At 38.0% G+C, this 13,491-nt stretch overlaps 1 protein-coding gene across 1 annotated transcript in view; it reads right to left on the bottom strand.

Moving 5' to 3' along the window:
- Positions 1–1,683: 1,683 nt before the first annotated feature.
- The window catches only part of BCAT1 (branched chain amino acid transaminase 1), a 64,554-nt gene continuing 52,746 nt past the window's right edge, over positions 1,684–13,491 (bottom strand). Inside the window, exon 11 of the mRNA XM_042890346.1 lies at positions 1,684–8,848. Coding sequence (XP_042746280.1) covers positions 8,807–8,848 — 42 coding nt within the window. The 3' untranslated portion in view covers positions 1,684–8,806. The remainder of the gene's footprint in view (positions 8,849–13,491) is intronic.

Below are 13,491 nucleotides of genomic sequence, written 5' to 3'. Positions count from 1 at the left end.
GGTTAGAGGGTGTGACACTTCCCACATTTTTGTCTTTTATTAATTCCTCTCTGGAGAAGCACCCAGTATAACGAAGATACTACTACAGAATATGTTGCTCTTTGTGGCAACAGAGTAATTCTTTGGCAGCTCCATCAGGAATAGCATTCTAATTATAGGATATCAAAAAAAGGAGCAAAAGGAAGGAAAAAACACAACCTTGAAATTTAAAATTTATCACAGAATTGTAGGGGCTGGAAGGGACCTCTAGAGATCATCTATAGTCCAACCCTTCTGACAAAGCAGCCACCCTAGACCAGGTTGCATAGGTTTTCATTGATATACCCTTTAAATTAGCCTGTTTATTACATTGTCTGCCCTTGCTGGAATCTCTCACCTGAATTTTTTGTCCTGTTCTGTACATAGAGAACGCAGTTTTTGCTTCACCCTTCCCCTGTAATACTTTTAAACCTCTTTTAGTCACATCAGCTGTACAAGAGACTATCACAGCATCCTCGGAATCAATACTCTCCACCTGTGTGAGTGCGGTACTGGTGATGGTACTGCAATAAGTGTTTTATTAAATAAAACAATTGTCAATTACTTGACTTTTCAAAAGGGAAAGAAAAAGGGATTGTCCAAGTTTTACCTAAAAATGTGGGTCTGTCTGTGCCTGAAGCCCACTCAACCCCTTTCAGGATCAGTTCTCAAATTATTATTACTTGGTAAAAGTGAATTTTGAAATTTTAGTGAAGCTCAAGTTTATAGTTACGAAAAGGTCCCTTAGGATAGAAGTGGAGAGGTCAAAATATGGGAATAAAGTTAGATTCTGACATGTTAGGCTTATTCTCCCAGCAGTAATTAACAACTCTTAGTACTTACCTGTCTACAGCTTCTTCAAAGTGTCCTGTATCCATGCCAGCCTTCTTTGAAATCACAGAACCAGCCAGATGGAAAATGTACCCTGATGTGTATTTTACCACAGCATAGATCAGTTCTACCTTTAATCACAGTATTCCCTGCATTGAAAAGAGGGGAATACGTCAAGTATTTTGGTAAATATAGCTACTACACATGGCAAATGTCAAGATTTTAATGACACACTTTTCAGTGCTTTCCACCTTCAAAGGGCTTCCCACTGGTTGACATGCTTTAGAGTAATGACTATCAAAACTGCCTTGTGAAGTAAGTGCTCCAAGTATTAAGTTGTTTTCTGGCTTTCTTCCCTCACTTGTGTTCAACGCCCCAAAACCCTTAGAATGGGGGCTGTATTCAATCACTGCTACATAGTCCTGACACATTATAAGCTGTTTCTTGACAACATGGCTGGTGGGTAGGTAATTTGCCACTCGATTTGTCCAACATTTTACTCTAGTGAAACAACCGTCTCAACCTCAAGGCTTGGCAAGGTTATGTGGATGCCTGCCATTATTATGGCTTCGTTCTTTCCTCTAAGTGCCATACCCAAGGACTTCAGTGGAAGCCAGAAGCCAGAACACGGGCTTTGCATTTTGACCGTAGACTTATCTCTCACCACTTGCATCTTGCTCAGCTGTTCTTAAAGGCCAAATTTCATTCAGTAATCCTTTTTTCTTCCAATCCGGCCTTCAAGAGATGCATTCTGCAACCGCTCCTGTCTACCAGATAATTATGCTTAGTTAGCTGTACTCAACAATGATGATTTCATAACATGCTACAAACAGGTGCCCATTAAATTCCTTTATTGGAGACAGAAACATTGCATAATTACAGATTTGATGAGGAAAACTGCAAATAGTATAGACTGTTTCTACTGCCAGCAAAATACAGTTATTACAGGATTTATAGACATACAAATATAAAGTGTTTCTTTCATGCCAGATGGTCTGTATGTAACAATGCCGTTAGGAGTGTTTAATTGTGCTTCTACAAAACCTTTAGAGAAGAATGAGGTAGAGTTTCCTTTAGTTTATCCAGTATTTTCTCACACATCTGCCCTTTACTGCTTTTATATGCTCAGATCCTTGTAAAATACCCTGTTAACTTTAACATTTAAAACAACAGAGACCCTTCAGAGGTGTTTACTTCTCACCCTTATGTTGCTAATTTCCCACTGCTTACATGCTACATTCCAAGAACTACTACTGCATCCTTCTAAATGCCTTGAAGGTCAGGTAGACTGGGACTTTTATCTTTCCAAATGTACTGGCCTGATAGAAATAGTTTAAAATAGCTTCAAGTCTCCATTGTGGCAAAGAACATCTGACATTCTGCCACTCTTTACTGTCGACAACAGATAGCGTAAAAGCCATCTTCCAGGAGACAGAAGGAATAGGTTCATTCTTTGTCAACATCCTCATCTATGGGAAATAATATACTTGTCTCCTACTTGTAGGTCTTGTCAGCTATTAGGCCATTAGAAGATAAACAGAAATTACAGGAACAAAATAGGCCACTGACATGTAGAAAAGAGTGTCTTGGTTTTATATGGTCTGGAGCAATACTTGTTTGTTTTAATCTATTATTTTATGGTTTCACGGCATATAGAAGTGTGTTGCAGGTTTCAGCTATGCTACGAGGGGTAAAATTATGAAAATAGAGGCACAGATGTAAGCATTTAAGCAACTGAATAGGAGCATTCATGAACAGAAATCTAGCATGCTGCTAGGCATTTGGTATACCTGGGTAGTCTCTGTTTTGGACTCAATGAGAACGGTAATTATACTCTTCTGAACTCCTATTTTGACTGAAGTAAGGAGACAGATAATTTTACTAATTCCTAGCACATCTACTCTGAGGCAGAAGACTTCCACTTCACTTTCTGCTCTGGTATTTGCTGCCAGTACTTTAAACTTATCAAAATAATCCAGCAGGCATTAAAACTGGATATTAGAGAGAAAATAAAAACAACACAAATCTGGTATTTCACTCAAAAGACCACAATTCTAGCAGAGACCAAATCATAATAAAGAAGAGATTTGGCATAAAGGAAGGTGATCACATAAAGAAAAAGAACACTTGCATTCTTCTCGTAATCTCTTGAGATATAATAGTGTAAGATAATAGCTCAGTAACACTGTGTCACAGCCCTAAAATGAAATTTTTTATTAAAAAGGTGCAAAATTCTTACCGTTCATATCTTGATCACTGGGATCATAAAGTGAAAACAGATCTGCTCCCTCACAACAGTACTGCCTGAGATAACTTCTGTGCTCTTCCATCTCACACTTAAAATGACTGCTACAAGCATGAGAAAATCGAGTCCTGAAGAGTTAGCAATATCAAGAGAACCAGCTCTTAGAAACTTCCCCAACTCTTGCTTGCAAGAAAAAAAGCACTAAGCTTACTTTATCTACTTCTCCCTGCGCACCTCTTTGGTCAATAACAACAGAGATCCTGGAAAAGAGGATGAAACATAATGTGAAGGACTCCACAAAGCACTGGAAAATCATTTGGTACATTATAGTGTATACTTATTTCTATAAAGTTGTCTTCTCCTACCTTAACTTTACCCAGAAGATATTTTAAAGAGTTTCAAAATTCTTTACAAAAGGTCTTAAATTCTCCTTAACATCCTCCTGTTCACATGAAACGCTTTCTTTCTTTCTTTTTTTTTTTTTTTTTAAAGCATGGCATGAGAATTAGGAATTGTGCTAGAAATAAGACACAATAAATTAAGTTTTGTGATAAGCAAAAAACAGTGTAAGTTCGTGTTCAAAGACAGGCACAAAAATGTAGCTATTTCTACTATTTCTATTTCTACTAGTAACTTTAAACATCACTATTTAGAAATGTTGGGTATGGTAAACCTTGCTAGTGTGGTCAAAGATATTTATTTCCATCTCAGCTACTAATGCTAATTTTGTTATATGCCTAAGGCTTGACTACTCTAATTCAGTATTGCTGCACACCTAGGTCCTAATGTACTTGACTGATGAAGCTCAAAGTAAAGCAGAAGTTTTGTTAATGGAGTTAGACATATTTGCTAATTTTGCCATAGACAGCACTGAGATTTTGCTTTAAGAGAAAACAGTTTCAAATAACTATTAGGCTGAAAGCAAGGCATAAGCAGAATGACAGCAGCAACATGGTTTTCCACCAATGCAGTATTAGTAATCTATTTTGCTATTATGACTACAACTACTGATATATTTAATTAAGAAGTGACTCAGCTCAACAATGATTCAAGACTTATAAATTATTTTTCCAAATTTTGAAGGTAGTGATAAAACACAGTAAAACAGAGGCTTGACATCTTCCAATTGCTGAAGAATGCAATTCACAAAATTTGTAGCCAAGATAATTAAAGAAGTCTGTCTCAATGCTACAAGGTGTCCCTTCAGAACAGCTGCAGTTTAATGATTCTACATTAGAAGTACTGTACTGTACACTGCTCTGCTGCTTAGAAAGCTTTTGGGGAAGCTTATTTGTTCTGTAATAAAATAACTTTGGATTAGAGTTAAAAGCAATATGACTGGTATTACTACTACTCTGCACTTACAAAGAAATTAGAACTTCTTTGTTCAGGGTCACAGAGTCAGTGTCAGTCTGTTCAGTCATTACACATTCAGATTGTAAAGCGCAATTCTGATCCCTGATCACACCTGCAAGATGAATACAACACTTTTTTTTTTTTTTTGTTAGTAAATTGTCACCACTGCTAAAAACAAAACTAATGCACAATTTGCTTAAATGGTCATTATAACCATGAAATTATGTGACAGCACAATAGGACAGTAAGGGGAAAAGGGTTTGCAAATCTATGTGGAAAGGAGAAAAAGACAGAAAAGAATGGTTGATTTCAGGATGTACTCAGCCAACATTTATGCCTGCCCACCTCTCAGTATACAAGCTCGCCACTGGGACATCACAACTATTAGTACGGTGATCCCCATACAGAGAGAAAAGTCTGACATAGCCATAGTCGAAAAGACTGGGATACCATCTTTGTGATCTACTTTGCAGCTGGGCACCATCCAGAGACAGTTCACTCTAAGCAATCTGCTGAGATTCTGTACGTTGTTTTGGAGAGGACGCTGAATTCAAGAGAGTTTCTCCTTTAAACAGGCTGCTAAGGGATCACTCTGTGATCCCAGCTGTTTCTCTCTCTCCTTGGAAATCTATGTATTACACAGATATTTCAAAGAAATCGCATTCCAAATCACCCTTGCAAATACCCATTTTTTCCAAACCACCAGTGTTCACGCCTGTGGAAAAGTAAGTATAAAGTAAGTACACGGGAGTGATCAATTTATATCTCCCTGCTGAATTAGGTACACCCTAGACAAGAGTTATCTAAGAAAGAGCAATGGAGGACAACTCCTTTTTGGATTGAGATAGTCGGGCAGGTGTAAACTAGGTGGGTGGAGAGATCTCTCACTGTCTTGGCTTTTGTCTTGTCAGATTTCCTTTCTACGTCCCAGAAAAGTCATGTTCGCTTTGCACCACTATGGGCTGAACAGATTATCTATTCTAAGCAGGGACCTTCATTAGTGCTCTAGTTAAGTAACACCAGTTGCTGATACCATAACTCTTGGCATCAGAACGGCCTGCATGAAATGCCAATTTTATGAGATGTTCTCTCATTTGAAGGACTTCTTTCTCAAGCATAAATCATACTCACCAAAACTGAAAATTAAGGACACTCTGAATACTGAAAATAATAATCAAAACAATGAAGGGGGAAAGAAAGATGAAAATTAGAGTTCATCATTATCATTTTAAAGGATCAGCATTTGTAAAGCACAAATGTGAAAAGGCTGAGTCTCAATTGATCAATCCAGCTAGACATTAAATAATTGCAACCAATTATGCAAGTATCAGACAACAATATGAATTTGTTGATCTTCTTTGAACAATCTCAAATTATAATGTTGCATTATCTTAAATCTTAAATGATCAATTAACAGAACCATAACTAACTGAGTAAGAATGGATAATTGCCTAGTTATGATGTACTATTCACTTTCTATGTAAATTTGCTGCAATTAAACAAATAGGGCACATGGAAGAGAGATGTGCAGATGTTCTTTTACAATCTATTACTAGCTCAGGGAATTCCACAGCTCACTCCTAAATCTTACAGGGAAAAATAGGAAGAACACAATACCAAACACAATTATTTACATGTATTATTTCTTTCCTTTGGTTAACAGGATAAAAAACAGTGGCAGAACGCGGGATAGGACAGCATGCAAGATCAGAATTTCCTGTATGATGCTGACCTGACATCTCCCTTTATTTAGGCTTTAAAGTCTAAAATCTAGAATCCATCCACTTGGATTTAGCAACAACCACAATGCTGAGTTGACAGCCAGAATAAAGCAAGTAACCAAATGATAAGAACAGTTGACTATACATACCCTATGTTTCAATTCTTGCAGCTAGAAAAGCCTGTGCATTTCTGTGGGTCATTCCAGGTTCAACTTTATTATTCTGAAGTCTTCATCAGTTCAGTATGTGCAACAAAAGGAATGATGTCTCCCTGGTCAGTACAGGCAGCAGTGCACACCAAATAAATGAAACTGTTTTGTTTCCTCACATTAAATTATTTGCATCCAATTTAAGAAGAGCTTTACTTAACTTTCAAGTTCTGCACCACAGTAAAATAATTCTTCAAACTGGTCCTTACTCATTCTGACTAGTGAATAGAGTGACCTTGGTACACTCTATGCCTTCATGGGGATTTTTGATACGAGATACCCATCAACTCTATCAAGATTTCGTGATGTGAAGGTATCATACATCCACTTTTCCACACATCTGAAGTGAGATTATTACAACTTTTCCTTATGCTGCTGAATTAAAGATGAATGTAAGGGTTTGGACTGTATACTTCAGTAACAGAAAGCTCCATGCCATGCTTTAGTTAAAGACACTCTTTAGTTACGACACTTGCCTCATTGGATAAAACTCCCTACCCCACTCTGCACCTTGACATATTTTTCCACCCATCTTCTTAAAGAAAAATGGAAAACTACTAGCAGCTTGTAGCACATATTAAGATACTGAACAAAGACCAGCACACTATACTGATTCGGATGGTCAGAAAAGTGAACACACAGTACTATTGCTACTGTGAAACAAAATTTTGTGCTTGCAGTTGTATTCTAAAGAGAAAACTGTTCAACAATTTAACAGTAGTTACATTACCAGAGAGAACCTCCAACTGCTCTTCATTAAAAAAAATCAGATTGGGTCACAGTGAAAGACAGCAAAAGTCATGATTTGAGGAAGCAAAGTAACTGATCGCTAAGTATGGGTTGTCTTTAACCCCCACCAGAAAAATCTAAAGATAAAAGCCATACATTATGATCCTACAACAGCTGTAATAAGGCATGGGTGGTCTATTAGAAATTATGTTTTGCCTTTTTAAATTATGTTAATGAATGTCAGTAATTACAAAGAACCTATAAAGCATGAGAAATACTGTTGAATCTTCTTTAAAAAAAAGTAAAATAAAGTGCTAAGAATTTCCCTTAATACTGGTGCACCCCTACTACAAAGCATGGAAATAAATGTTTTACTTTCACTTCTTACAGAACTCTGTTAGTATCAGTGAAGTTCCACCAGTTTTACATTGAAGTAGCACTTAGGAATATTGATACAGAATATAGCGATCTTTTTGACTAGAGATATCCTAAAGCTATTTGACAAATCTGCGTGCAAAAAAAGAAAGCTAATAAATATTACAGGCTATTTCTTAGTGAACCCTTGCAGAAGTTAATTCCCTCACTGCAGAAGTAATATAGAGCATGTAGCCCAAATAGCAGCAGAATACGAATAACTTCATACTTAATCAAAATGAAAAACAGAGTTTGAATTAAATCCCTTTCCTCCTTGAGCTAGATAATTTCTGCTGACAACATGGCTTGTTCCTTAAACAGAAAGGTCCTGTGAATGGTGAAGGGAACAAGAAAACTTTTTGCTGATCTAAATCACATTGGCTGGATGTTGAAGGAAAATCCATTTAATCGATCCCCAATCCAAAGGCTTGGTTGCTCTCCCTTCAACCAAATGAAGAGTGGTTCAACTTCTACAACCACAGTTGTTTAACTGTGTTTTCAACGCACTCACCCAGAAGGCGACACTATGTCAGCAGCTCCCAGATCTCCGCTATGCCAGACAAAGGGCAATTCTGGTGTCAGCATGGTCTGGCTCAGCTCTGGAAATCATGTACTGAAGGATGTATTCAACTGCTAGTGAGGTATGTCCTGCCCTACCAGTCTCTGCTTATCTCCACAGAGGTAAAAGTAGCAGGCCAGCAAGTAGATGCTGCATGCTAGATCCATGCTAAGCATCTGGGCTACAGGATGGAGTCATTATCTGACAGAATATGGATGACGGAATCTGCGAGGCTACAAAAATTCAGGAATTCCCATACAAGCAGGTTAGAAAAGGACAGAGCATGTAGTTAAACTTAATTGTTTTTTGAACACAGAGCAAAAGGCAGAATAATGGCAATAGAACCCTGTGGACAACTAACAGGCAATTTCTCTGCTTTATACAACTTGCTCTGCTGGCAATGGCAATTAAAATAAACCAAATAAACTGAAGAGCAGTTGAAGAGCATTTTACAAGTTTTTAGACTGTACATAAGACACAAGGAGGCACTAAGAAAACCATCAGGAAAGATCTATTGCTAACATTAAGCACCTCTACCAAGAAGACAGGTTTCTACTAACAAGATTACAGTAGAAAACAAAACGATTGTGTTCATATTCACTGGATTGTGGAAACAATCATCCCAGGGAGCAAACTGATGCAGAAACTAGGCTACGCACAGGCAGCTACAGAAGTTATCATTATTTGTGTTTATTCTGTTGGGAGGGTCTGAACTCTTCCACCTTCATGACACCAGCACTGTCCAATCGCTGTCTTCTCTTCCATACTGAAAGAAACCAAAAAAGGAGTTTTAGAAGTTAAAAGTAGTAATGCACAATGATGAGGATGATGATAATTTCGGCCTCCAGGACATGAAAGACATTGAACTGTTGGAGCAGGTCTAGAAGAAGCCACAAAGATTATCAGAGAACTGGAGCACCTCTCCTATGAAGAAAGGCTGAGGGAGCTGGGCTTGTTCAGCCTAGAGAAGAGAAAGCTGTGGAAAGAACTCACTGCAGTACCTAAAAGGAGCTTATAAACAGGGACAAGACTGACTTTTTACACAGGCAGATAGTGATAGGACAAAGGGGGACTGATTTTAAACACAAAGAAGGAAAGTTCAGATTAGAACTTAGGAGGAAATTCTTTACTCAGAGAGGGTGGTGACGCTCTGGCACAGGCTGCCCAGAGAAGCTGTGGATGCCCCATCCCCAGAAGTACTCAAGGTCAGGTTGGATGGGGCCCTGGGCAGCCTGAGCTGTTGTATGGCAGCCCTGCCCACAGCAAGGAGTTGCAATTGGGTGGGTCTCTTCCCTCCAAGCCATTCCATGATTCTGTGAACTTCTTAAATCTACTTTCAGAAAGATCCAAACCCACCACCCTAATAGTTTACATTATTTTGTATGCCTTCCATCTTTTATTTCAGAAAAGCTTAAAGGTACCTTGCAGCTTTATACATCTTCCAATGAGTGAACCAGAAATACACAACTAGAGATGATAGAGAATAGTCCTGCTTTGTTAAAGCTTTCTATCTATTTAATACAGTTATTCCCAGAGGTCAGTTCACTAATTTATTCTTAACTATGCCCCTGTTCAAGCTCCAGTAAACAGACACATTTGTTTTTTCTTTCTTTCTATTTTTAAGGTGGCTTTTTATTACATTCTGACTGAATGTGAAATAAAACCAATCACAAATACCACAGAGTGCAGTTAGAGAGAATTGCAACCCAAATAAAACAAGTTGTCTTCCCATATACCAGGCAGAATAGAATACTACATGAAGCTGTTTCACTTCTATGGAAGGATGCAGTCCCAAGGAAGCACTTTGAATCATAGAATTGGCTTTGTGTTCTAAAGCTCTTCGTCACCAGTCCTACACACAACACTCCAGAGAGCCCCAGAAATGCACATATGGCTCATGTCTGAGTAAAGCAGAGGTGGACAGACTAGTGGCAGACGTAGGTTGGGAGCCCTTCACCTTTTATAGTACCATGTTCAGTGCGCTTGAAAACACTTCCAAGCAAAGAATAAAGTACTGCTTCTAAAGGCTTCACGTAAGCTGAAAATACCACTTGATGATAATCCCTCCAAGCAAGAACAAGAGGAATTTCCTTCAAATCCATGTTATGTATCAACAGGAAAGGAGATAAAAGGCATATTAGAGCAGACAAAGGAGAACATCTCCAAATCAAAACGAGTCAGGAAAAAACAATTCTAGATCCACAAAGAAATGACATTCAGCTTACTTGTGTTTTATTCTTTAGTCCAGCAAGTAAACCTTCTAAAAGACCTCTGCATGTATCATATCTACTTCTTCTTTACATCACTAATACTGCTTTTCTAGTTTTGCAGTCTGTGATGCAGTTGATTAAACACGGCTATGGTGCTACTGAGGACCTTATTTAAAATTACTTGCTGAAAGGATCACCAGCTTATGTTCCCAGGTAACAGTGTGGTAGCCCTGTGAACTGTACTTAAGAAGAAGTAGACGTATCACTAGTTTAACCACAAAGCACTGCATTATCCTAATGTGAGGCAGTTTTGATGTGGATGACAGTAAATGGAGAAAAAAAAGAGACGTCTCTGACCTTCACAACACTCCTTCTCAGTCACTCTCCTAGCCCTCATAAATCAGAAAGCAGAGAAAGGCTAGCAGATTACTTGAAAGTTTTGATAGCTTTAGGTACTGCCATATCTTGCTCTGATGAAAATTTCAGAAATTGCAAGGGGTGGTCTAAGTGGCCATTTGACAACAGTTTGAACACAATTCCAGAATGAAAGAGAGAATGAAGATGCTCAGATCACTGTCAAGATGCTTTCATTTTCAAAACAAAAGAAGATTTAATTTCCTTTTCTGACACTGTCAAAGATAGAAATTAACACATCCATAACTCTTCTTTGGCTGTTTTCCTCTGTCCTATCCATTTAGATGATGCAACTTGAAAAAGATTATGTTTTTTAACTAAATCTTACTTCACTGCTATGTTTGACTATGGTGTTTAATTGCATTATATCTCACAGTAGTATAAACAGTATACTTTATCTTCTCTCCACTCCTTCCAAGTTACATCATGATCTCTGCTTTAAAGACTACACAGAACATTTGTTTATTCTCAAAGTATGGAATGCAAAATCACAAAAACACTGGATTGGTACTTCAGTGAGTTTATTCCTAGAGAAAAGAATCTCATCTCTACATCTTCTAACTCAACCAGTTGCAGAAGACAGTGTTCTATGACAAAATCATTTATAAACACACTATTACTGCAGACAATGTAATTATTTAATCCAAAATCTTTATCAGCCTAAGTAATCACTATTTCCACTTGATGACAGGAAAGTAAATGTATATCACAGTATGACTACTGTCTCTCTCAACTGGCATGAGAAATGAAATCAGTTCTGCCCATGAGTTTCTAATTTGTCACTCTAGCTCTAGTTCCCACTGAACAGCTGTGCATATCCAGAGAAATCCTGTTAAACATGGGAGACTTACAAATGAACAATGAGCAGCACGGAAACAGACTTAAAAACACAATAATTGAGATTATCTGAAAATGTTGAACAAGCATGCATTGTATACAAGAGAATCAGTAAAATGACATTGGATATGGATTCCTGCACCTCCTGGCCATTTGCAAATGCACGACAGTGTTGGTACTGATAGTTAGCACTGTCTGACAAATGCCCATTGTCCAACATGAAATGGATACTTTGCCTTAGTTTAGGCAAGACCATGGTACAGAGACCAAAGTTCTGTCTGGCTGTAATTTCCATGGCATTTTATTTTTCTGAACCTGCACATTCTTTGGAATAAGAGCCAAATGATATGACAATAGTCCCGTGATGCTGCAAAGAGATTTTTGTTTCCCCCTTCCTGGTGGAATATATAAAATATCTTTCACAAGAATCCTGAAAAATCTCTTGAGATTTCAGGAATATGATATACTCTATTCTGTGTGTTACAGAAATGTTTTCTGAATGAGAATCTGAGGTCCACTTGGATATAATTAATCTCTTCACAAATAGGGAAGTGCAGATATGTAACCAGCAAATACTGATCGGCTCTTAGAGGGAAGCAGCTGTGATACCCTTTAAAACAAAGTTTCTAACAATGAAGTGTTCAGATTCTCTTCAGCTTTTTAAAGAAGCAGACACAGAAATACAAGTATATCTCTGTATGTAACAACCTAGCAGATTTCAGGAGTGATCTATTTACTGTTCACCTGCAACTAATGAACACATGTAAATACACTCAATTTTGCATGCACAGCTATAAGGTATAAAGATCTAAGGAACATAATGGTTAGAAGCAGTATACACTGCAGCCTCCTCCCGAATCTTGAGGGAAGGCGGGACACGTGTGGGAAGAGGAGTAGAGAAGGAAGGCAGCCTCTGGGAACAGGCTGCATAAATATGTCTTGATAGTCCACTCACTATCTATTGGCCAAGGGAGAAAGATCCACATTCCAGTGCAGTCTCACAAAACAATTCTGGATTTTCAAAAGCCATTTTTCTACTGAAGGCACTTACTAGTCTTGTAATACCAACAGTACCTAGCCTGTCATATAAGACATCCAAGAACGTGCTAGTACTGACTTCAACTCTTTTTGATGCTGAGCTGTTTCAGGACTGCAATTAGAAATATTTCTGTGGTGATTCAAACTAACCATGCATTGCTCAAGGCCCTAACACAGATTTCAGAAGCATCACTTAGACATCAGAAGGTAACACAAGAGTTATACAAGTGCTTTTAAAGATACATCCTTGACATACTAACGAAGATGTCTTTAACACAGAGCACAGCACTATGGAAACAGTGATTGCTTTGTATCACAGTGAAAAGTATATTGATAGAACTGGTAGACAGCCTGTCCTTGACATAAAACTGGACAAATGACAATACATAAAGCGATGGACATCAACAGAGATTTTAGATGTGATGTATCTGGCACTTGGGGATAAGAAAGAGGAAACAGAACTGTGGTACACGTGGGATTCTAGAGCATAACTATTATGTATCTCATGTAGTAAGATGATAACATTTCACGTAATTTACCTGGGAACATGGAGTACTAAGCCCTCCCCTCAACAAATAATAGAAGTTAGAACCAAAGATCTCTATGTTTTTTCCTAGAGAAAGATCCAGATCTCAAGCCACTAAGTCAGCACAGCTGAAAGACGAATGTGCAGGAGTAGTGCTGCTTTCTGCCTCTGTGAAAGTTGACTCTGCCACCAACACAAAGGTAACAGAAGAACATTAAGACTCATTTTCTCCCTGAGTTGCAGCCTGTAATGTCCAATATTATCCTAAGGAATAAGGGACACTGATCTTGTCTTATTCTCCTAGTGAAGAATAGTCAGCTGGTCTTGCTGCATAATTTGAGTTACCAGTATTAGGAAAAAAAGTATTATATAAGTTAAAATATG

This window comes from Lagopus leucura, unplaced genomic scaffold, assembly GCF_019238085.1.
Source record: "Lagopus leucura isolate 7727_CA_CO unplaced genomic scaffold, USGS_WTPT01 Super-Scaffold_100159, whole genome shotgun sequence".
Classification (NCBI taxonomy): domain Eukaryota; kingdom Metazoa; phylum Chordata; class Aves; order Galliformes; family Phasianidae; genus Lagopus; species Lagopus leucura.
This window is presented reverse-complemented; position numbering and strand designations above follow the sequence as displayed.